Source organism: Astyanax mexicanus, chromosome 21, assembly GCF_023375975.1.
Source record: "Astyanax mexicanus isolate ESR-SI-001 chromosome 21, AstMex3_surface, whole genome shotgun sequence".
Taxonomy (NCBI): domain Eukaryota; kingdom Metazoa; phylum Chordata; class Actinopteri; order Characiformes; family Acestrorhamphidae; genus Astyanax; species Astyanax mexicanus.
This window is the reverse complement of record NC_064428.1, coordinates 12,866,608-12,889,183: the sequence shown is the minus strand read 5'-3', so window position 1 is coordinate 12,889,183 and position 22,576 is coordinate 12,866,608. Positions and strand designations below refer to the sequence as shown.

The window sequence follows — 22,576 nt, the reverse complement described above, 5'->3', positions numbered from 1 at the left end:
AGGAGTGGTCTGGTCCAGGATCAGTCCAGGTGTGGAGTGTGTGAGCAGCTTCTGACAGATCCAGTCTCGATCACCTGTGGACACAGTTTCTGCAGACAGTGTATCAGCAGCTACTGGGACAAAACTGCTCTGTCAGAAGACTTTATCTGTCCCTGTTGTAGAAAGAGATCTAGAACACGTCCTGCTCTACATCCACACATAGAGGAGTCTATAAATCAGGATTCCTACCAACCAGTGGATGATGTTCTGCAGAGAGTCTTACAGAAACACAGAACCAGCATGAAGAACAGATACGAGAGCTTATATGAGGGAATCAAAACACCAGAGAATAGAACCCTCCTGAACAGGATTTACACTCAGCTCTACATCATAGAGGGAGAGAGTGAAGTAGTGAATAAAGAACATGAGGTTCTACAGATGGAGAAAAAATCCAGCAGATACTTACAGAACACTCCAATCAACTGCTCAAATATCTTTAAACGTGTAGAAGATGCAGAGGGAGAAACTGAAGATGAGAACATTAGAGCTGCGATGGACAGTGGCCTCAGACAAAGCAAAAGTGTAGACGATAAAGATATCAGAACTGTGCTGACTAAAGGAATTGCTGGAATTGGGAAAACTGTCTCTGTGCAGAAGTTTATTCTGGACTGGGCTGAAGGAAAGACCAATCAAGATGTAGATTTCATGTTTGTGTTCCCATTCCGAGAGCTGAACCTGATTAAAGATGATCAGTACAGTCTTCATACACTTCTGTGTGCCTTTCACCCTGATCTCAAAGATCTGGACCCTAAGATCTATGATATGTGCAGAGTTGTGTTCATCTTTGATGGACTGGATGAAAGCAGAATTCCTCTGAACTTTGAGGGGTGTGAGAAAGTATCTGACGTAACCATGACATCATCAGTTGATGTGTTGATGACAAACCTTCTCAAAGGAGAGCTGCTGTCTTCTGCTCACATCTGGATAACCTCCCGTCCAGCAGCAGCCAATCAGATTCCTCCTCGGTACATCAGCCGTGTGACAGAAATTCAGGGTTTTGATGACCCACAAAAGGAGGAGTACTTCAGGAAGAAGATCAGTGACCAAGACAAAGCCCAGAAAATCATCTCCCACATTAAGACAGTGAGCAAGCTCCACATCATGTGCAACATTCCAATCTTCTGCTGGATCTCAGCCACTGTGCTTCAGCCAATCCTGAGACAGAGTAGCAAAGAAATCCCTAAAACTCTGACTGAAATGTACTGCCACTTCCTGATCACTCAGGCCAACATTAAGAATGAGAAGTATGAGGGAAGCTGTGATAGGGATACAGTGGAATTGCTGGAATCCAACAGAACTGTGCTTCTGAAACTGGCTGAATTGGCTTTTAATCAGCTGATGAAGGGAAACGTGATGTTCTTTGAAGAGGACCTGAGAGAGAGCGGTATTGATCTCACAGAAGCCTCAGTGTACTCTGGGATCTTGAGGGAGGAATGTGTGCTTTATCAGAGGAAGGTCTACAGCTTTGTTCATCTGAGCTTTCAGGAGTTTCTGGCTGCTCTCTATGTATTTCACTGCTACTTGATCAAGAACATGGAGGTACTGAAGGTTTTTATTCCATTGGACAGTGGATGGCCTGAAAATGTTTCACTGGATGTGCTCTTAATGGAAGTGATGAATAACGTCTCAATGAGTCAGAATGGACACCTTGATCTGTTCTATCGTTTCCTGCTGGGCATCTCACTGGAGTCCAGTCAGAAGATCCTACAGGGTTTCCTGATCCACACAGAGAGCAGCTCAGAGAGCATCAACAAAACAGTGCAGCACATCAAAGAGAAAATGGGAGAAGACCTTCCTAATGACAGGGCTAATAACCTTTGCCTCTGTCTGACTGAAATGAATGACCAGCCTTTTTTCAGAAAGATTCGGGAGCTCTCAAAATCAGAGAAACCCTCAGAATATAAAATGTCCGCTACAGAGTGTTCAGCTCTGTGCTGCATGCTGCAGATGTCAGAGGAGGTGAAGGATGAATTAGATCTGAAGAAATACAGCAATTCATGTAAGGCTTATGTAAAACTGCTTCCAGCTGTGAAGAACTGCAGAAAGGCTCTGTGAGTATCAACATTTATTGTTCTGTAAAAATAAAGTACTTTAGGTCACACCAATGATGTCACTCAAAAACTTTATATGAAATCATAAGCTAAATAACAATGTAAAGGTTCTATGGTTACAGCACATAGTCCTTCTGTTTCTCTGCATACGTTATCATCCTCCTTTCACAGTGTTCTTTAATTTATTAGGACCACACAGAGCAGCTGTTATTATTATTTATTTATTGTATTTTATTTTATAGATTTTTTTTTGGTGGTGGGTCATTCTCAGCACTGCAGTAACACTAATAGGCATAGTGGTGGTGTATAAGGTGTTTGTGTATTGTGCTGGTTTGTGTGGATCAAACAAAAAACTGCACTCACTCAGATGTAAAGTCAAAATGGAAGCTCATTTGTTGCTACACAATTAGTGTTGGTCATCTACTAGTTCTTCATTTGTAGAGGTTTAACAGGTCACAGATAATCTGTGATTTGTGTGTATTACAAGGTATGGTATGCATTTTAAATATAAATATTACTTCATTATTAAGGGGAAATTGTTAGGTATTTAAAGTTTTAATGATCTAAATTTTGAAAAGACAAAGAATTTTGCCTATTGACTTGTTTCAATCACAGGTATGGAAGCATTTAGGCTTTTCTGGCGTTGTTTACTGACGATGGAGAAAGGGACAAAACCTCTGCAGTACATGTGGGCACTGTGGTATGAGGTGTTTAAAAACTCCATCAGCACTGCTGTATCTGATACACTCGTAGCAGCACAACACACACTATCACACCACCACCATGCCAATCAGTGCCACTGAAATGCTGAAAAACAACCACCACCAAATAATAGCTGCTCTGTGGTGGTCTATACTGTGGGGTCCTGACCATTGAAGAACAGAGTGAAAAGAGAATAATAAAGTCATTTTGATACTAAAGGAAAACAAAGGAATTATAGTCTGTAATAATCTAACTGCATAGAATGCCGTGCATTATTTATAACAGTGGGTGTAGAAACAATAAGGCAGGTAATATTATGCCTGATTTTTGTATGATATACTTATTTTATAAATTTATACAGAAAATATACATGTATAGAATATACAAAATATACATTTATATAGAAATATACAAACAAGTAAAGTAATGTCATCTATGTTGTTTAGATTTCATGCAGTAATACCAGTGACACAACACCTGGGGACCACAACCTTTCTTATATTTTAAATAATGTTTATGTAGTAAATGATTTATTGTCATATGCATCTTTCGAAGTCATTTAACACATTAGCATCCTTTCTAACTGTAGAAAAATTACACATAAGCCGTACAAATAGCATATCAGTATTTATTAATACAGTATTTACTTAGCTTAGCAACCCTGCTCACAAGTCAGCACATATTTCGCTAGTGGAGAACTCATAAATATTATATATGTTTTTTTATTGAAACAGCTTGCCATATGGCTATTTATTTGCCATGCCTACGTACCTTATTTATAGGCTTAGCAGAACGCTTAATACACACAGCCCCAAATATTTGGTAAGGCTTGACTAATGAACTGTTTTAACTTAACTCTGCTGTTTTCTTTTTCTGTTTTTTTTTCTTCAGACTAGAAGAGTGTAATCTCACCATGAACCACTGTGAAACTCTCAGCTCTGTTCTGAAATCAGAAAACTCCCTTATAGAGCTGAACCTCAGTAACAATTACCTGCAAGATTCAGGAGTGGAGCTGCTCTCTGCTGGACTTAAGAGTTTACACTGTAAACTGGAGACACTCAGGCTAGTATTTCTCTTAATTTATTGCTGGGAAGATAAAAATTTAATTTAATTTCAAAATCTAAAAATCTAAACAAATTGAAGATTTAGTCATTCAATTGATATATATATATATATATATACTAGTTAATATAGTTAACATATATACTAGTATATACTAGTTATTGTAATATTTGTGATATTAACTTTTCCTTTGTAGACTTGCTTCATGTAATCTTGGGATAAAGACATGTGAAATTCTGGGATCAGTTTTAAACCTGGAAAACTCCACCCTGACACATTTGGACCTTAGTAACAACGACCTGCAGGATTCAGGAGGGGAGCTGCTCTCAGCTGGACTAAAGAGTTCAAACTGTAAACTGCAGGTCCTCAGGTCAGTGTTTGTACTTATTCATTACTGAATGGATGAAAAGGATGTGATGTAACAATAAACTGTAAAACTAATATTTTGTTGCATTGTATTTTATTACATTTTTATATGTGTCAGTATTTTTACTGTAACCATCGGGCAAGCAAGTGATATTATAAGCAAACATTTGTACAATTAAGACAAACAAAAACTATCATTTTTAATCATTCTCTTTCTTTTTCTCTTTGCAGACTAGCTTCATGTAATCTTGGGATAAAAACATGTGAAATTCTGAGATCAGTTTTAAACCTGGCAAACACCTCCCTGATACAGCTGGACCTTAGTAACAATGACCTGCAGGATTCAAGAGTGGAGCTGCTCTCAGCTGGACTAAAGAGTTCACACTGTAAACTGCAGATTCTCAAGTCAGTGTTTCTGTGAATTAATTCTTGCACGCAAACTGCATGATAAAAAATGTAATTCTTTGTGGTGTTAAAATTACTGCATATCATACTATGTATACATTTACTGTTTTAAATGTTATTTGCCCCTGAAAATCTTTTTTTGATTGCATTTTAATATATATCTTAATTGTTTTTTCTTTGCAGACTAGCTTTGTGTAATCTTGGTGTAAGGATATGTGAAATTCTGGGATCAGTTTTAACCCTGGAAAACTCCCTGATAGAGGTGGACCTCAGTAACAATGACCTGCAGGATTCAGGAGTGGGGTTGCTCTCTGCTGGACTGATAAATTCACACTGTAAACTGCAGACACTCAGGTGTTTCAGTGTTTATTTTTTAATAATTATTAAACAATAATAGAACCTTGTTAAAACATGCTACATACAGCTCATCCTACTGCTAATACTTCCATTTTGATTTGTTTTCTGTACTTTTAAGTGCTATTATATAATGGCATACAAATGCTTAGCTGTGTTTCACATTGAATTCAATAGAGGATTAGTAATGATAATATAATAATAAGATATTACAAAGAAAAGAGTGATATAGATGACATACAGATGAAAAACTGTCGCTTTGGTTTGGAGATGTCAAACAAAAACTTAAATACAAATTCTTTCTCTACAGGTTATCTGGTTGCATGGTCACAGATAAAGGCTGTTCTTCTCTGGCTGCAGCACTCAGTTTAAACCCCTCTCATCTAAAGGAACTGGATCTGACCTACAATCACCCAGGAGAGTCAGGAGTAAAGCTGCTGTCTGCTAGACTAGAGGATTCACAACACACACTCAGGTATGGATAACTGTCTTTGGAGTTGTGTATGTGTAAATGAAACACTGAATATTTTGATTTTCTAAAAATTAAGCATCTGCAGAGAAATTACATTTTACTTTAAATGCATCATTACATAGTGGGGATTAGAGATTATTTCACTACATTTCACTTTGTATTACAAGATGCATATCATGACAATTATGGAGCACTTTTGATAGTAGTGGAAAATGGTTCAATTTATCAATTTATTAAAAATCTTTATTTAGTATTTTTCCTTTTAAATGTAAATTAAAAGAAAATGTAAATTAAATTTTAATTAAAATAGGAATGTTATTGAAACATTTGCAAAAAATCTAATGCTTTATCACACTATAATATCATAACTCTTAGTTGTTTTTCTCCTGCTGCCAATTTTAGCTAAATTCTCAGTACCAGTGGGATATGGATTACATATTTAAACTTTTTATAGATTACAGTGGTAAGAACTACCATATTATATCTTAATTATCACCAAAATTGCAGGTGATTATAAAAACACATTGAAAACTCATGTTAAATGCTATACAGCTGTGGCTAGAGGAAGGCGGAGTCAGCTTGCCAATTTGTCATAGGAGACCCTTTCCGACTGTTAAGAAGGTGCTTTGAACAGCTCAAAAAACACTCAGCTCTCATCTGCATCAGAGAGAGAGAGAACACTGATGTCCTTGCTATATAAACAGAGAGCCATCACAGAAGCTTACACTGAGGATTCAGATTTTAAAAAGTGTAAATAAAAAATGTTTGGGTTAAAATGCACCATCATTTTCTGTGTGTGCTTCTGAGCACCGTCCTGGCCTCCAGCTATGGAACACAGTCATCTCTCAATAAACAGTCAGGAGACTTGGGTCATACAAGTTCAAAATCGGTCATTTTATGAGCGTTTCTGCACAAAGCTCATCAGCAATGAACTATAAAAGCAATTCAAAGCACACCTGTAACACACCCCATAACTTAGATTAACTCAGGTGTGTCTCATCCACTCATTCCAGAACATGCCATAAGTCATCATTGTCATGCCTTAAATATATGGGTGGTTGACTTGACGTGTTTTTTGATCCAGTGTGTCAAATATATATAAATAATAGAAGAATATGTCAAATACTGTGATGATATTGTTCAAAAAGTGCTGTTTTACATAATTTTACAGAGCATTCATGGGATTATCATTTATTTTTTTTTTAATTTTCAGTCAAACCAGAAAAAGCTCATATGGCGTCCCAATCACATTTCACAAAGTTAGATTTTGAATAATAACAAGCAAACTAATTTATTTTCTGTTTAATCAATCATATATTAATAACCCAGATGTCTACTTGTGAGTCTGCTTGGGTAAAAAGTTGTGCATAATATTTTGAAGCCACATTTTGTCCCAAACATTTATGTCATATGGTTTTTAAATGGGCAATTGTTTGGAGACCTTTGGGGAGGAAGAATAACACCTCAGAAGGAGACTGAAAGTTACTTATCAAGTATATCTAGCACTCCTGCTTCAATTCCATTTTGCACTGTCACATGGTGTGACACATTTTACACCAAAATGCCCAAATAATTTTTTTTTTTGTTAATATTACCTCTAAAACTATATTGTCATATTGTAGTTAGCATGGTTTTATGATGCTAGCATAAAGCCACATTGCTTAAAGTCATGCTAAGTACATGAAACGTCATATGGTGTGACACAGTGTCATACGGTGTGACAGGGTTTTCTCACACCATATGACTATTTTGTCACACTATATGATTTGAACTGATAGAATATAACCTACCCTTTTTTAGAATTTTAATATTTAATATTTCAACCAACCATATATATAGCATGTGTTAAATGCAGCTTTTAACTATAAGACATCTCTCTCACTCTCTGTATGTGTTTGTGTGTTTTTTTTAGAGTGGAACATGAAGGGAAAATCAGAATCAAACCAGGACTAAATAAATGTAAGTTGGCTGCAATTCCTAAAATTATGAGGATTGTTTCACTGTCCAAATATTTTTGGGCTTACAGTGATGGCAGAAATGTTGGCACCCCTGAAATTTATAAAAGAAAATTATTGCAGACCCATGACCCAAACCCAGCTTTCTGACACTAAGTTGTACATTATCACCCAGTCAAGGCAGCCAGTGCCAGAGGCAGCAAAACAGCCCCCAAAACATTGTTGAAGCCATATTTGACTGTATGTACTTGCTTTTTTTGCTTTATAGGCCTCATTTGATTTTTTTATAAACAGTAGAATGATATACTTTACCAAAAACCTCTGTCTTGATCTTATGTGTCCACAAGATGTTTTGCCAGGAAGATTTTGACTTACTTGCATACATTTTGGCAAACTGCAGTCTATTTTTGTCTATGTCTCTGTGTTAGCAGGGGGGGGGCTCTTGTGTCTCCTGCCATAGCATTTTATTTTATTCAAACGTCGACGAATAGTTCACACTGATACTGATGCACCCCTAGCCTGCAGAACAGTTTGAGTTTCTTTGGAACTATTACCTACAGTGCTGTGGGTTGTAAATGTCTGGATTATGTTGTGCACTGTGGACAAAAGGAACATCAAACTCTCTGGAGATGGATTGCAACCTTGAGATTGTTTATATTTTTCCACAATTTTGGTTCTCAGGCAATAAACATGTGTATAAATATACATATATATATATTTTTTTTAAATGCAGACTATATCTCTGTCAATCTTTTTGTGTTCAGATGGCTGTGATCTCACACTGGACCCAAACACAGCATACATTCGTCTGTCTCTGAGTGAGGGGAACAGGAAGGCAGTGTGGGGAGAGGAGCAGCCGTATCCTGATCATGCAGAGAGGTTTGATGTGTGCTGGCAGGTTCTGAGTAGGGAGAGTGTTACTGGGCGCTGTTACTGGGAGGCTGAGTGGAGCGGGAGAGGAGCTGCTGTAGCTCTGAGTTATAAAACCATCAGCAGGAAAGGAGGAGGACCGGACTGTCGGTTTGGAGAGAATGAAAACTCCTGGAGGCTGAGCTGCTCTAATAACAGATACTCTGTTTATCACAATAATAACAGAACTGATCTCACCTGTCCTCCCTCCGGCTGTAGGAGAGTAGGAGTGTATGTGGACTGTCCAGCCGGCACTCTGTCCTTCTACAGAGTCTCCCCTGATACACACACACTCACACACTTACACACATTCAACACCACATTCACTCAGAGCGTCTACGCAGGGTTTTATGTTTCAGATGTTGGCTCCTCAGTGCGTGTGATATAGGATAGCCAACTGTGGGTGTGTGTTCACTGTACAATTCACTGAACCTGAATGGAGGTCCGTACGTTTTTTATTATAATCACATGTGTACCGTGTACTTGTGTGTCCTCCATTGTTACTTACGCTCGCCTTAACACTTGGGTCATTTATGGGACACATTTTAGAATGTGTAGAACATTGTGTAAATTTAAAAGAATGTTTAAAGATAAGATGATAAGCACTTGTAAATATGAGGAATGATCTATTAATGATGGAAGGCTTCAATATGTTGATTAACATTTTGACATTCTTCTGTATTATTTATGTGTAAGATTTGACTGTATAAGATTTAAAAAGGGTCTATGATCAGGAGATCGCTGGTTCAAAACCTGTTTGTGAAGCTTGCCATCGGTCACCGGAGCCCTGAGAGAGCAAAGTTGGTCTTGCTCTCTCTCTGGGTGGGTACAGTAGATGGCGCCCTCTCCCCTCATCACTCCTAGGGTGATGTGGATCAGCCCAGGGCTGCATCTGTGAGCTGATGTATCAGAACCGAGTCTATTATCTTTTTTCTCTTTTCTTCTTTTTTTGTGTGAAATCATGTGTGCACTTAATGTTTTTCATTACTGTTTTTATTGTCACTTTGCATAAAAGTGTGTAACTTTTATAAACCGAAATATACTAAAGTAAAACAAAAAAACTCACTGACAATAACTAGTAGTAGTACACTGCTAGTTTTATTTATCATTGAGGAAAACCTACTGCACACAGATTTTGTATTTGTAGCCACATGTACAGTTTATGAGTAATTTTGTCTATAAATGTACTTTGGTTTAATTTATGTATGGGAACCTTTTAAATGTACACAGATTGGTTATTAGAGGCCTACAGATTCTTGATTTCTCAAGAGTTAGAGGAAAACAACAACTAACAACAACTGTTCTATTTAAGAAGAGCTGCTTCATTTTTTTTAAGGTAAATGTTTTTTTTTTTAGATGTGAGAGAATTAATCCATTTTTTTTATACCTGTTGCTTTGAACTCTTTGTGTACGTGTGATGTACTGTATGTGTAAGGTAGACTTGTTTTTGTGTGTGAAAAACTAATCTTACTTTTCTCATGTTTCTTATACCTGTGTAGAGTTAGAGGGGGGTGTGGGAGTGTCATGGTGGCAGGTAGCACAACACAGCACCAGGATAATACACCTTATTTTATTTCGCGAACACTGTGATAATTTAGAAATAAGAACTCAGGTGAGCCAGCATTTTTTATTTATTTATTTTTTTGGGTTCGGGAGGATCTAGTGTGTGTTCCTTTTTTTTTTTTTTTTTTTTACTTTTTTACTATAATATAAAACTATGGTACCAATGCTTTATCTGTTTATATAAAAATGCAGCAAATAGTGTCACATTTGTGTAACTGTGTTTCGTTATTGTGCTCATGTTACTCCATAGTCTGCACCTGTTCTTAGTTAGGAGGAGCAGGAAAGAGGAAAAGAAGGTTACTTTGTTCGACTGCTTAAGCAACTGTTTTCTATTTGTGTGAGTGTAAATACTTATGTGATTGTAGTTATTTTGTGTTTTCACTACCCAGATATGAATAAAATTCAGCAGTTTGACCAATCAGAGAAGAATTTGTGCTCACATGGTTTATTGGTGTGTATTTTGGTGCATTTAGGTTTATTCCTTTGTGAAACCAATGATTTAACCCAAATAAAACGTGCAAATGTGAAACCATTTATAAATATTAAGTGAATTGACTTGGTTTGGGGTGAAAAATGATCTATGTCTTAATGGATAGAGTTAGAGTAAGGACCTTTAGGGCGAGCCGAAGTTTTGTTGAGTTTTTACATTTTTTTATTAGTTATACAAATGGGTACAGTGATAAATCGAAACAGGAAACAAGCAGTGACAGCAGAAAATAAACAATGTCAAGGACATGTAAATAAATAAAAGAAGAAAAAACAACAACAAAAATAGCCAGAGGAATTGCCAAAAAAAAATAATGATCAGCCACAAGAATTTCTCAAATTATCTTTTATATTTATTGATTTATTTTATGTTTAGTATTATTTAAATTATATTGTAATGCTTTAAAACTTTTAGGGATCTACCAATTTTTTTATTCAATGAGGGGCCCATTTACTTAATTGTTTGCAAATATATTTTAAGATCAGAGTTTATAAAAGATATATAAGATGGCAGTTTTTTGAGTATCTACCCAAAAAAGTAGGTGTTTTGTCGAGTTCTGCTACCCATCGATACGTGCTACCTAAAGGCACTGGGAATGCGCAGACCTACATTATTTTTAAAACTATTTGTGCTGAGTTTATTTTTTTAACCACATCTATGTATGTATATATACCAACCACTATATATAACAACCACTGGACTCGCGTTTATTACACAAAAGTGTGAATAAAAATTAACAATAATAATAAACACAATATTTATTATTAAAAAAAGTTTAAAATCTGGTACAGAACTTTTTTTTATGTATATACATTTGACTTTTATTTTGAAGATCGGCACGCTTCCGGCCAGCAGGCATGGCTGCGGGTCTGCAGTTGAAAACAACGAAGCTATAATTTAAGAAGGCTTTAAAGCTGCAGCAGCAGATCCTTCAGCCTGTTCTACAGCTCGAGGAGGAACCGGGCAGGAGCGGAGGTTTTAAAGGTAATGATAAAAATCTGTTCTGTCCTGTTTAGCTTCTTTATAATGATCTCTGCTGAATTTCTAAGAGCTGCGGAGAAGTTTTTATGGAAGCCCATTCCCACCATCTAAAACTAACAACAAAAATTCCAGCTATTTTTTTTCTTATTATTAAGTAAACTGCTATCTCATTATTTTGATATAGTAAGTTATTATTTTGAGATAGCAAGCCCTTATTTTGAGATACTAAGTCATTGTTTTAAGAGAGCAAGTCATTATTTTAAGATAACAAGTCATTTTTTAAGGTACTTAGTCATGAGTTTGCAACTGTGTTTGCGTTTGGGAATATAAAAAAAGTTTTTTCTTTCAAAATAATGTCTTACTATCACAAAATAATAAGATAGTATCTTTAAATTATGACGTTGTATCTTAAAATAATGGGATAGCACTTTACTTAATAATACAATAATGAGCTGAATTTTTTATTTACTTTTTTTAGGTGGCGGGAATGGGCTTACATAATTTTAGATATAAATGCTGAGATTTAAAGTTGATCATCTTTAGAGCAACAGAGAAGCAGATCCATGAGTTCAGAGCTGACCATGTGAGTATAAAGTTAACTAATAGTTTTTTTGCTTTTAGCTAGTATATTTATATGGCAAAAACCACTGTATCATGGTAAAGTTTTTTTTTTTTTTCTCCTCAAATGATAAATATTGTATATACTATTATTTTCATTTACACTTTTCTGCAATGACCGTCCGTGAGTCCAGTATGTTTCATGCACAAAAAAGATTTATTATAAAAAATAAAAAAAAAACACAACAAATAATAAAAAAAATTGTGGGTCATTAGAAACTGCTTTGAACACTGTAGGGGCGGAAGGATATAAGAGATTAGGCAGGAGTACGTGGGGAATGTAGTGGATGAGCTAAAGTTTCATCAAGCTTATTGAAGAACCACACACACCCACACCCACACACACCATCTGACACCAGATCGTCCCCCACAGTGACTAAAAAGCTCTGGAATCAGCCTAAAAGCCTTGAAAGTAAACATCTATAAATTGTAAAATGGCTTCTGAGATTTGTTTTAAAATTCCTCCAGCCTCTCCCAAGGGTTCCTACTGCGTTCTGGACCAACACAAATCTTATCAGGAGCAAGACAGACAGTCATAAACTCTTGAACTTTACGATTCCTTAGGATATAAAGCTCTCATTGTCCCTCAGTTGCAGTGGACCGACAGCAAATACTTTTTAAAAAAGAAAAGCACTACAGGACAGTGAAAGCTGAATCTCTGGAACGTCTCTGATTAAGTATATAAGTAATGATTCATGCTTCTGGTTAATTCCTGAATGTATGTTAGGCATAAGTTGTCTAAATGTATGTGTTGTGGTCCTTGCAAAATGTTTTTCTACCAATTAAAAAGGGAAACTCTGCACAGGGCTTATAGGTTGAAGCTGGCCCTTCAACCTAAGCCCACCCCCCCCCCCCCCACCACCCCCCATCATACATTCCAGTACAGACATTTAATCTTTTTTAATCTAACATATCTAAAAAATAAAAAAACGCTGCTCATTTCCAGCACCCGGTGGGATAAAGGATACAGTACAGGCCAAATGTTTGGAAACACCTTCTCTTTTTCAATACGTTTTCTTTATTTTCATGACTATTTACATTTGTAGATTCTCACTGAAGGCATCAAAACTATGAATGAACATGTAGAGTTTTGTAGTTATCAAAACAAAGTGACATAACAAAAAAAAAATAATAACAATAATTCTAGTTTCTTCATAATAGCCACCCTTTGCTCTGATTACTGCTTTGCACACTCTTGGCATCATTCTCTCAATGAGCTTCAAGAAGTGGCCACCTGAATTTTATTAGCACTTGTTGCTCCTTTGCCTTCTTCACTCTGTGCTCCAGCTCACCCCAAACCATCTGGATTGGGTTCAGGTCTGGTGACTGTGGAGGTTCAGCTAATTTTTTGTTAAGTACATAAAACTCCACATGTGTTCATTCATAGTTTTGATGCTTCAGTGAGAATCTACAGTATAAATAGTCATGAAAATAAAGAAAACGCATTGAATGAGAATGTGTGTCCAAACGTTTGGCCTGTACTGTATATTTAGCCAGAAATATATCCTACTGTTTCTAAAAACTGCAGCATCATCTCTCTAAGATGAGGATCTGTGTGGTATTAATTGCGAAATAATCCGAATTGCGGTAATAATCTCTTCTTCAAAGTTTCTTCTGTGATTTGTTTAGGGTGTTATTTCCTAATTTTCTCTCTTTTTTTTCTGCAAGTAAACCTAGTTTTGAACATTTTCTTTGTCAGCTGTAGTTTGATTTTTAGTAGAGGGGGAAGAAAATCGATTATAATCGAATATCAGATTTTTGTGATATTTTGTGATTGTTTTTTTTAGGCCATAATCGCCCAGCACTAGTCCTTTGCCATCAGGAGTGTATACTGGAGTGTGCTTAAATGTTTAACTTATTTTCTTTCCCCTCCTCCTCTTCCAGAACTGCATACCACCTTGCTACCAGTCCTCTACAGCTCCTCTATATGTCTACTTTTCCAAATGATCCAAATCCTCTTCCTTCACCAACGTTGCTGGAGTTGTGTTCAGTGAAGAGGTGAATTCAGGCTACTGAGAGTAGAGTAAGACATTAACTCCATAAACATGGCCTCCAGAAGTAATTCAGATACCGAGAAAACCTCATCTGGTGCGCACCAGACGGACATATCTCAAAGTAAAACGCAACACCGGCGCATTTACACTGGAGAGAAACCGCATCACTGTTCAGACTGTGGGAAGGACTTCGCTTCTCGGGGTTCGCTCAAGAAACACCAGCTCAGCCACACCGGAGGGAATCGGTTCGCTTGTTCAGAGTGTGGGAAGGAGTTTACCGCACAGGCTTCTCTCCAGCGACACGAGCTAATCCACACCGGAGAGATGCCGCACAAGTGCTCGGACTGCGGGAAGAGCTTTAATCAACTGTGTTCCCTCCAACGGCATCAACGTGTTCACACGGGAGAGAAACCTTTTCACTGCGAAGACTGCGGGAAGAGTTTTGTAAATGGAAGTAGTTTTAAAATACACCAGCGCCAACACACGGGAGAGAAGCCGTACGAATGCTCCGACTGCGGGAAGGGTTTCGCTCAGTTGAATCACTTACAATTTCACAAGCGCTCTCACACCGGACAGAAGCCGTATTACTGCTTTGACTGTGGGAAGAGTTTCGGCAAACAGGATCATCTCCGCAGACACCAGCGCACTCACCAACAAGACACCAAAAAGAAAGTGGGTCATCACTGCTCAGACTGTGGGAAGACTTTCAAACGGCAGACCCATTTCAAGGAACACCAGCTCATTCACAATGAGGAGAAACCCGATGAATGTTCACACTGTGGAAGATACTTCAAAAACAAAACTTCACTCAACAAACATCAGAGGAGGAAACACAAGAGTTTGTTCTCCTGATGATCTGTTGATTTTATAAGTAAGGGTTAAAGGAGGAAGAACTCTGGTGTAAAATGGACTTTTGTTGTAGTAAAACATGAAAAGTTCTTATCTTTGATGAATAGCACAACTCCGTTCTCCCACAGCGTTCACAGATCCAGAAATTTTAAGTTTGTCCAAACACCCTTCAGACTGGGTGATACAGGGCATAATTTACCCTGATAAATCACTTTTTTACACCGTTATTCAGCTCAAAGTAGCTCCACACCTTCTTGCTAGAATCCGGAGAGCTCGGACCTTTTAAAATGAGGCATTAATAACTTTAAAAGTGCAGAGGAAGCTTATTAAAACACACTGTTTACATCCTACACTACAGCTTCAGCTCCAAGCACCGCCATATTTGTACTGATAATAACATCTATATTTACATTTACAATATCTATATTTATATTGACTCCACATAGTGTAGCAGCCGGCGCCAGGAGGTAGGCTATGCGGAGTCTATGTATATATGTGTCTATGACATTATTAGTACAAATATGGTGGGTGTGGAGCTACTTTGAGCTAGATAACGGTGTAAAAAGTGATTTATCCGGGTAAATTATGCCCCGTATCACCCAGTCTAAACTGTTAAAATTTCTGGATCTCTGAACGCTGTTGGAGAATGGAGGCGTGCTATTCATCAAAGGTAAGAACTTTTTATCATGTTTTACTACAACAAAATTAAATTTTACACCAAAGTTCTCCTTTAACCTACAGTTACAGTAGATACAGGAATCATCAGAATAATTTGTTCTACCCGTACTGATGCACCCAGCCATGATTCAGGACCAATTATCAAGACCACCTCTCTCTTTGGTAAATGTTTGCACCTGGAGTGGCATAAGGTCACCCAAAAGCAGTGTGTAAGACTGGTGGAGAGCATGCCAAGACACATGAAAGCTGTGACCAAAAAAAAAAAAAACAGGTTTATTACACCAATGGTTCAGGAACCTGGATAAAGACTCATCAAATTTTGTTCTTTTAGTTCAGGCCATAGTCTGCAGAACCATTGAACCTGAATTAGGTTGTGAATGAACCCTTTAAATTTTAATCTTTGTGTTGGTTTTTTAATCTTCTCTACCTTTATAAAAGTAGCTTTTTATGCAAGGATAAAATGAGTATTGTTTATAACAGTATTGTGTACTTTGCCATAAAAAGTATTTGTCCCCTACAGATTTTATTTTTGACTTTTTTTTTTTATCATACTTACATTTTTAAAATTATGAAACAAACTTTAATATTATACAAAGATAACCTGAGTAAATATGATTTTACTTATTAAGGGAAAAAAGCAATCCAAATCGATGTGGAAAAAGTAATTTTTGTGCTGTTTTTCCTGTAAGTTTCAGTGATGGAATTTTAAACACTAATGCATAAACACTAGCGGTGCTAATGAGATAAATTGTAATGTTAAGCATGATTAAAGCTTATATATACGAGAGATGTTTTGATGTTTTGGAACTGACAGTTGTTGTGAAAAGTAAAAAGTCATCCAAACACAAATAGTTTTCAAAGGACTGCAAAGAATAATGAAGAAACCTAGCATCTTAAAAAAATCTATATTTGTTAGATATTTTTCTGTTTTTGCAACATACATTTTTCCTATTAATTTTTAAAAAATCCAGCTCTAGACTAGCTAGCCATTTAGAAATATAGCATACCCTGCTAGTAAAGAGCTAGTTAATGAGATAACCTACCAGCACCTTGTAGGTTTTGGCTGGAAGTTCAACTGGCCTAGAACTGGATTTTTTTAAAACGATACATTTTGATTGCATTTTTCTTTTTTTGTGTAAAACTTTTGGTGCAAAATGAACTCCATATGTTTTACTGTGTAAGCTTTTATAAATTACATTCAAGCGTGAATGGTGAATAATAATACATTGCCCTATTAATATTGGGAATCCTAAAATCAGAAAAGTCTTAGGTTTGCCACAGCTGCTTTTTTATACAGGTTGTTAAATACCTCCTTCTCAAAAATGCAGACATGCAGAGTGAAGAATGTGGAGTTATATGTTTAGGTTGTAAAGTCATCTTTGGTTGGATTCAACTAATAATAAAGAGAAGTACAGAAAAAAATATATATTTTTTGTGATAAACTGTAATTCTGCAAATGTTGTTCTAAGTTACTACAGGATGGGCTTAGATTTATTATAGCAAATGTCCTATGCCTTTGTACGGCTATATTTCTGGCCAGCATTAAATTGCAAGCATTACATGAACCAATATACAGACCAATGACCAAATTTATTGTTGTGTATTTTATTGAATATTGTAATTAAACAAGGTTTGCAATAAATACGTTACCACAAAACAACAAACAGCTCATATACTGATTTCAGCAAATGTATTTTTTAATGATCACATGATCAGAGTCTAGTGGCAGTCCTTACAGAGTTGGGTTAGCAATAAAAGAATACATATAATTTAAATATACTAGTAAATATACTATAAAGTTGAAGATGTTCTTTTTTAAAGTTCATTTATTCATGCTGTATAACTTGCTCTCCAAGATCCAGTAGTGGGTGGATGTTATTATATGCTCCCATACTGCCCCAGTGCAGGCGGAGATGTAGTAGGCAGTTTCTCTGGAATTCATAAAGAAAAAGCAATTTTCATGAATATAGAGACAAAGAAAGCTCAATAAAACAAATTAAACACAGATACAAAAATCCACCAACTTCTAAAATCTAATAATTAAAAAACATTACTATAATAAACACCATGTCTTGGCATTATGTGCATCAATACGTAAAGTAGTACATTTACAATTTAATACTTCAAGTGTATTAAAAATTATGTTTAAACAAGAAATATTTAAATCTACTTACATTTGCAGAAGATTTACGAAAAATAAAAACACTCAAAAGCACAATCTAATGATTTAATGTTGTATTTAAATATAGCTTAATTACAACTTAACAAGTACTTAAGTTGCCATAAGTTGTTCCAAAATAGTACATTTAATATGTATTTAGGTACGCATTAATTTTAATATTAAAAGTATGTACTTTCCCTTTTTAAGTATACTTTTAAAAATATACTTAAAATGCACTTCTGTCTTTTATTTGGGTAGCCTGTGCAACATTCTGGGCACAAAGGTATGTAATAGTAATTTATAAATAAATAATCAATTTTATAATACATTCAAGTGTTCGAACGTGGACTGACTGGTGAAAAAATACTTGGCTCCTTATTAAAAAAAAAAAATCCTAGGTTCCCTTTTGAATCCACTTGACCTACAGTGAGGAAAAAAAGTATTTGAACACCCTGCTACTTTGCAAGTTCTCCCACTTAGAAATCATGACCATTTAGATGATCCAGAGGAGTCCTGGGAGAAAGATCTGTGGCCAGATGAGACCAAAATAGAACTTTTGGTCTTAATTCCTCTCGCCATGGAGGACAAAGAATGGTCCCAAAAACACCATCCCAACTGTAAAGCATGGGGGTGGAAGCATCATGCTTTGGGGGTGATTTTCTGCACATTGGACAGAAAGATTGCACTGTGTTAAGGAGAGGATGAGCGGGATCATGTATTGCAAAGATTTTGGGGAACAACCTCCTTCCTTTAGTTATAGCATTGAAGATGGGTCATGGCTGGGTCTTCTAACATGACAATGACCCAAACCACACAGCCAGGATAACCTAGGATTGGCTCTGTAAGAAGCATATCAAGGTTCTGGAGCAGCCTAGCCCAGTCTCCAGACCTAAACCCTATAGAAAATATATGGCGGAGCTCAAACATGAAGAGGATCGGTGTGGAGGAATGGGCCAAAATACCTGCTGCAGTGTGCAGTGCAAACCTGATGAAAAACTACAGGATACCTTTGACCTGTAACTGCAAACAAAGGCTACTGTACCAAATATTAACATTGATAAATAAATTATATATATATATATATATATATATATATATATATATATATATATATATATATATATATATATATATATTTTTTTTTTTTTTTTTAGATTATGTCTCTTACAGTGGACGTGCACCTAAGATGAAACTTTCAGACCCCTCTATGATTTGTAAGTGGGAGAATTTGCAAAGTCCAATGTTTAAATACTTATTTTCCTCACTGTCTATAAAAAAAAGCTGTCTGCATCATTCGTGTTAACTTTAAAAATAGCTAAGAACTCACCTCATCCGTTTTCATCTCCAACTTACAGCATCTTGAAAGAGTACATTCATTCGCCCAAAGCTCAGCTCACAGTCAGGTCAGCAATACTACAGCTCATCATCTCTGTGAACGCACTGATGCTCCTGAAGATGATCCTCTGTAGTAAAACTCAACCCACATTCTGAACAGGGATTTAAGGTGTCTCCAGTGTGAATGGCCTGGTGTTGTCGGAGAGTGCTTTGTTGATTGAAAGTCTTCCCACAGTCTGAGCAGTGATACGGTTTCTCTCCAGTGTGAACACGCTGGTGCTGCTGGAGGTTGCTCTGTTGGTAAAAACACTTTCCACACTCTAAGCAGCAAAACGGTTTCTCTCCGGTGTGAATACGCTGGTGCTGGAGATGAGAAGTGTAGTGTCTAAAACTCTTCCCACAGTCTGAGCAGAAATAGGGTTTTTCTCCAGTGTGAATGCGCTGGTGTTGCTGGAGCGTACTCTGCTGGTTAAAGCTCTTCCCACAGTCTGAGCAGTTGTACGGTTTCTCTCCGGTGTGGATGAGCTGGTGTCGTCTGAGGGTGTTCTGGCGTTTAAAGCTCTTGCCGCACTCAGGGCAGTCGTACAGCTTCTTCTCGGTGTGAATGCGCTGGTGCAGATACAGATTACTGCGGTGGTTGAAGCTCTTCCCGCACTCGGAGCAGTGATACGGTTTCTCTCCTGTGTGAATGCGCTGGTGCGTTTTGAGGGTACCTCCATCTCTAAAGCTCTTCCCGCACTCCGAGCACTGGTAGGGCTTCTCTCCAGTGTGGATGAGCTGGTGTCGCTGGAGGTAACTCTGGTAACTGAAGCTCCTCCCACACTCCGGGCAGAGATGAGCTTCCCGGCATCTGTTTTCCTGCATATGTCTGCGAGATGCACGACTGGATGTTGGTTGGGGAGTTGAGCTCGTTCTGGACTCCATTTTCCAGTATTTGGTCTCTGCAGGTAAATCTGGATTGGGAAAAATAAATAAATAAATAAAAAACAAACCTTTTAACAACAACAACACAAAAAAGAGGATGTGGGAGTGCAAAGGTGCAACAGAAATTTCAAAAAAATGTGTAAAAAAAAAAAAAAATCCATCATATGTTTTAGTTTCAACAACCTGTTCATGTTGCATGTTCTAATATTTTGTAAATCTGCTATCCAGACAGCAAAAATACATTGATTTAGCTCTAATGCACTAGACCAGGGGTCGGCAATTAAGTTTGGCCGCGGGCCAGATTTTTTCCAAGCCATTACATGGGATGGGATTGGCGGGCGCGGTGGCGGGAGGGCGCTCTTAAAATGACAAGCAGACATTCAAGTGGGCTGATGTGAAATCTGTGGACTGACCATTGGGGGCGCTATTAATGATATACCTGTTTGTTAAATAAAAAAAAACAAACGAATAAAAAAAAATAACAGAATAAAGAAGCTAGCAGTTATCTAACAGCCCGTGGCTCTATCAAAAAATCTTTAATAAATTTTTCTGTTTTGGAAAATTAAGTTTCTAAATAACGAGCATTATTGAGACGGACAGTCCGATTTTTTTTTTCATTATAGTTCAACCTCAAGGGCCAGATGTTTCTTGCTTGCGGGCCGCATCTGGCCCGCGGGCCGCCTATTGCCGACCTATGCACTAGACCATTAAACCCTTTAAATGAACATTTTTTTCAAAGTCAGAATTCGGCATTTAACGATTAATGGCAATTAGACAGTGTTAACCCATAAAAGCCCCAGTTCTGAATACTGTTAGAAAAATCTAACATTAAATCTGTTAAATACATTATACAGCTCATTTATGTTTTTTTTTTCATTTCTTATTGTATTAAAGAGAAAACATGACTTAATGACACATAAATTGTGTTCTATCAATTGTGTTAGAATTAGTTCTATTTAACCTAAATACGTAATTAAAGCATTTACATTGTTAAAATGGTTGAAATAGACCTGTAGAAGCAAAAAATACACCTTTTAAAGAATTAGATTTTATCTCCAGCATTTCTACATTCTGTAAATAAGGTTAGATGAATAAATCATTTAACTGTTTTTAGCAAAATAAAAATGCACCCTCTTCTCATTGCATAGTATATATCTACTAGAGACAGATTATATCTGTCCAGTATCATTTATATTACTTTAATCCTGGACATATGGAGATATTTAAAATGCATTATTATTAGTATCATGACATTGTGGATCATTGACTTCTGTTACAAATCTGATAAAATTCTTGTATTTTTTTAATATCTCAGTTAAGGGTGTGCCATATCATATTGTATGCAGTAATTGTATGTAGTACATTTAATTTTTAATTTTGTTGCAGTAGTGCATACTTGAAATGATTGTATTAATTCAATGTTTTGTGATGTCACCAAGAGTATCGTTATCGCAAAAATAGCATAAAATATTGTGATATTGTATTAGGGCCATACTGCCCCACCCTTAGAAGTAGTTCTATTTAACTTAAAGAGATAATTAAAGCATGTACATTGTTAAATGGTAAAAAAAAAGACCCGTAGAAGCAAAAAATACACCTTTTAAACCTGTAGAGCTGATTTTATCTCCAGCACTTCTACATTTTGAAATAAAGTTAGATGGTTATGACTTCATAAAATATAGTAAAGAACAGATTTTCATTCGTCACCATGTTTTTTATGGTATATTATTATATAATAATATACTATAATATAATATATGCTATAATAAACTTTAAAACATGTAATGCAACAAAAATTAAATGTTCTTTGCTATCAGGACAGGGTAGCACAGTTTGACAGAACACCTCAGATTTTCTTCTGCAGGATTGAAAATCCAGCTTCCATTGACACTTATACGAGTGCAACATGACTCGTCCATTAAACTAAGTTGTGTTATGTAAAGAAAAAATGCATAATTGGTAAATAACCACTATAAAAGATCATACTCACCCCAGAAATTCAATATACCGTCCAATCCTGCAGCCAATCAAAACCAAACCCAGGTGCAGAGTCAGCTGTTTCAATTAATAAGGATTGATACAAAATACATACTGGATACATTCCTCCTACCAGCAGACCCCTGCTAAACATCTTTTTTCCATACATACTGGATACATTTCTCCATCACACATCTTCTTCTCTTACCTTACAGACAGACACGCACGTGCTGTTTAGCGCCAACACCTGGCGAGCACAGAGATTCACACTGGAGTCTGGGGGCGTGATTTCGCCCCGCCAACCAATAATAGGCGTGTTGGAGTCCAAAACCATTTTCTGTCAAAATAAAAGTCCCCCTAAATATAATTAAAATTCTGTTTTGAGTCTGTACATCAACAATAAGAGACAACTTAAAAATATGAGTTTCTTTGATTTTACCAAATTGAAAATCTCTGGAATAAAATCAAGAGGAAGATGGATGATCACAAGCTATCAAACCAAACTGAACTGCCTGAATTTTTGCACCAGGAGTAAAGCAGCATAAAGTTATCCAAAATCAGTGTGTAAGACTGGTGGAGGAGAACATGCCAAGATGCATGAAAAAAACTGTGATTTAAAAAACAGGGTTATTCCACCAAATATTGATTTCTGAACTTTTAACACTTTATGAATATGAACTTGTTATTTTCTTTG

At 36.5% G+C, this 22,576-nt stretch overlaps 3 protein-coding genes across 4 annotated transcripts; 2 read left to right on the top strand and 1 right to left on the bottom strand.

The window, feature by feature from the left end:
• Positions 1 to 10,296, top strand: LOC125785835 (NLR family CARD domain-containing protein 3-like). Its single transcript, XM_049470014.1, has 5 exons — positions 1 to 2,090; positions 3,684 to 3,854; positions 5,290 to 5,454; positions 7,364 to 7,410; positions 8,171 to 10,296. The coding sequence occupies exons 1-5, from the start codon at positions 280 to 282 to the stop codon at positions 8,701 to 8,703; spliced, it is 2,727 nt and encodes a 908-aa protein (XP_049325971.1). The 5' UTR covers positions 1 to 279; the 3' UTR covers positions 8,704 to 10,296.
• Positions 10,297 to 11,192: 896 nt separating this feature from the next.
• Positions 11,193 to 16,270, top strand: LOC125780504 (zinc finger protein 239-like). Of its 2 annotated transcripts, XM_049469575.1 has the most exons (3): positions 11,193 to 11,349; positions 11,825 to 11,929; positions 13,849 to 16,270. In XM_049469575.1, exon 3 carries the CDS (start codon positions 14,010 to 14,012, stop codon positions 14,808 to 14,810), a length of 801 nt encoding a protein of 266 aa, XP_049325532.1. In that variant the 5' UTR covers positions 11,193 to 11,349; positions 11,825 to 11,929; positions 13,849 to 14,009; the 3' UTR covers positions 14,811 to 16,270. The 2 variants fall into 2 exon arrangements, with proteins under 2 accessions (XP_049325532.1, XP_049325530.1); XM_049469573.1 differs by lacking the exon at positions 11,825 to 11,929.
• Positions 16,271 to 17,161: 891 nt separating this feature from the next.
• On the bottom strand, positions 17,162 to 22,115 carry LOC103038822 (gastrula zinc finger protein XlCGF7.1). Its single transcript, XM_022685685.2, has 3 exons — positions 21,896 to 22,115; positions 18,974 to 19,934; positions 17,162 to 17,416 (listed from the first exon to the last, which is right to left on the bottom strand). Exon 2 carries the CDS (start codon positions 19,903 to 19,905, stop codon positions 19,060 to 19,062), a length of 846 nt encoding a protein of 281 aa, XP_022541406.2. The 5' UTR covers positions 19,906 to 19,934; positions 21,896 to 22,115; the 3' UTR covers positions 17,162 to 17,416; positions 18,974 to 19,059.
• Positions 22,116 to 22,576: the final 461 nt, after the last annotated feature.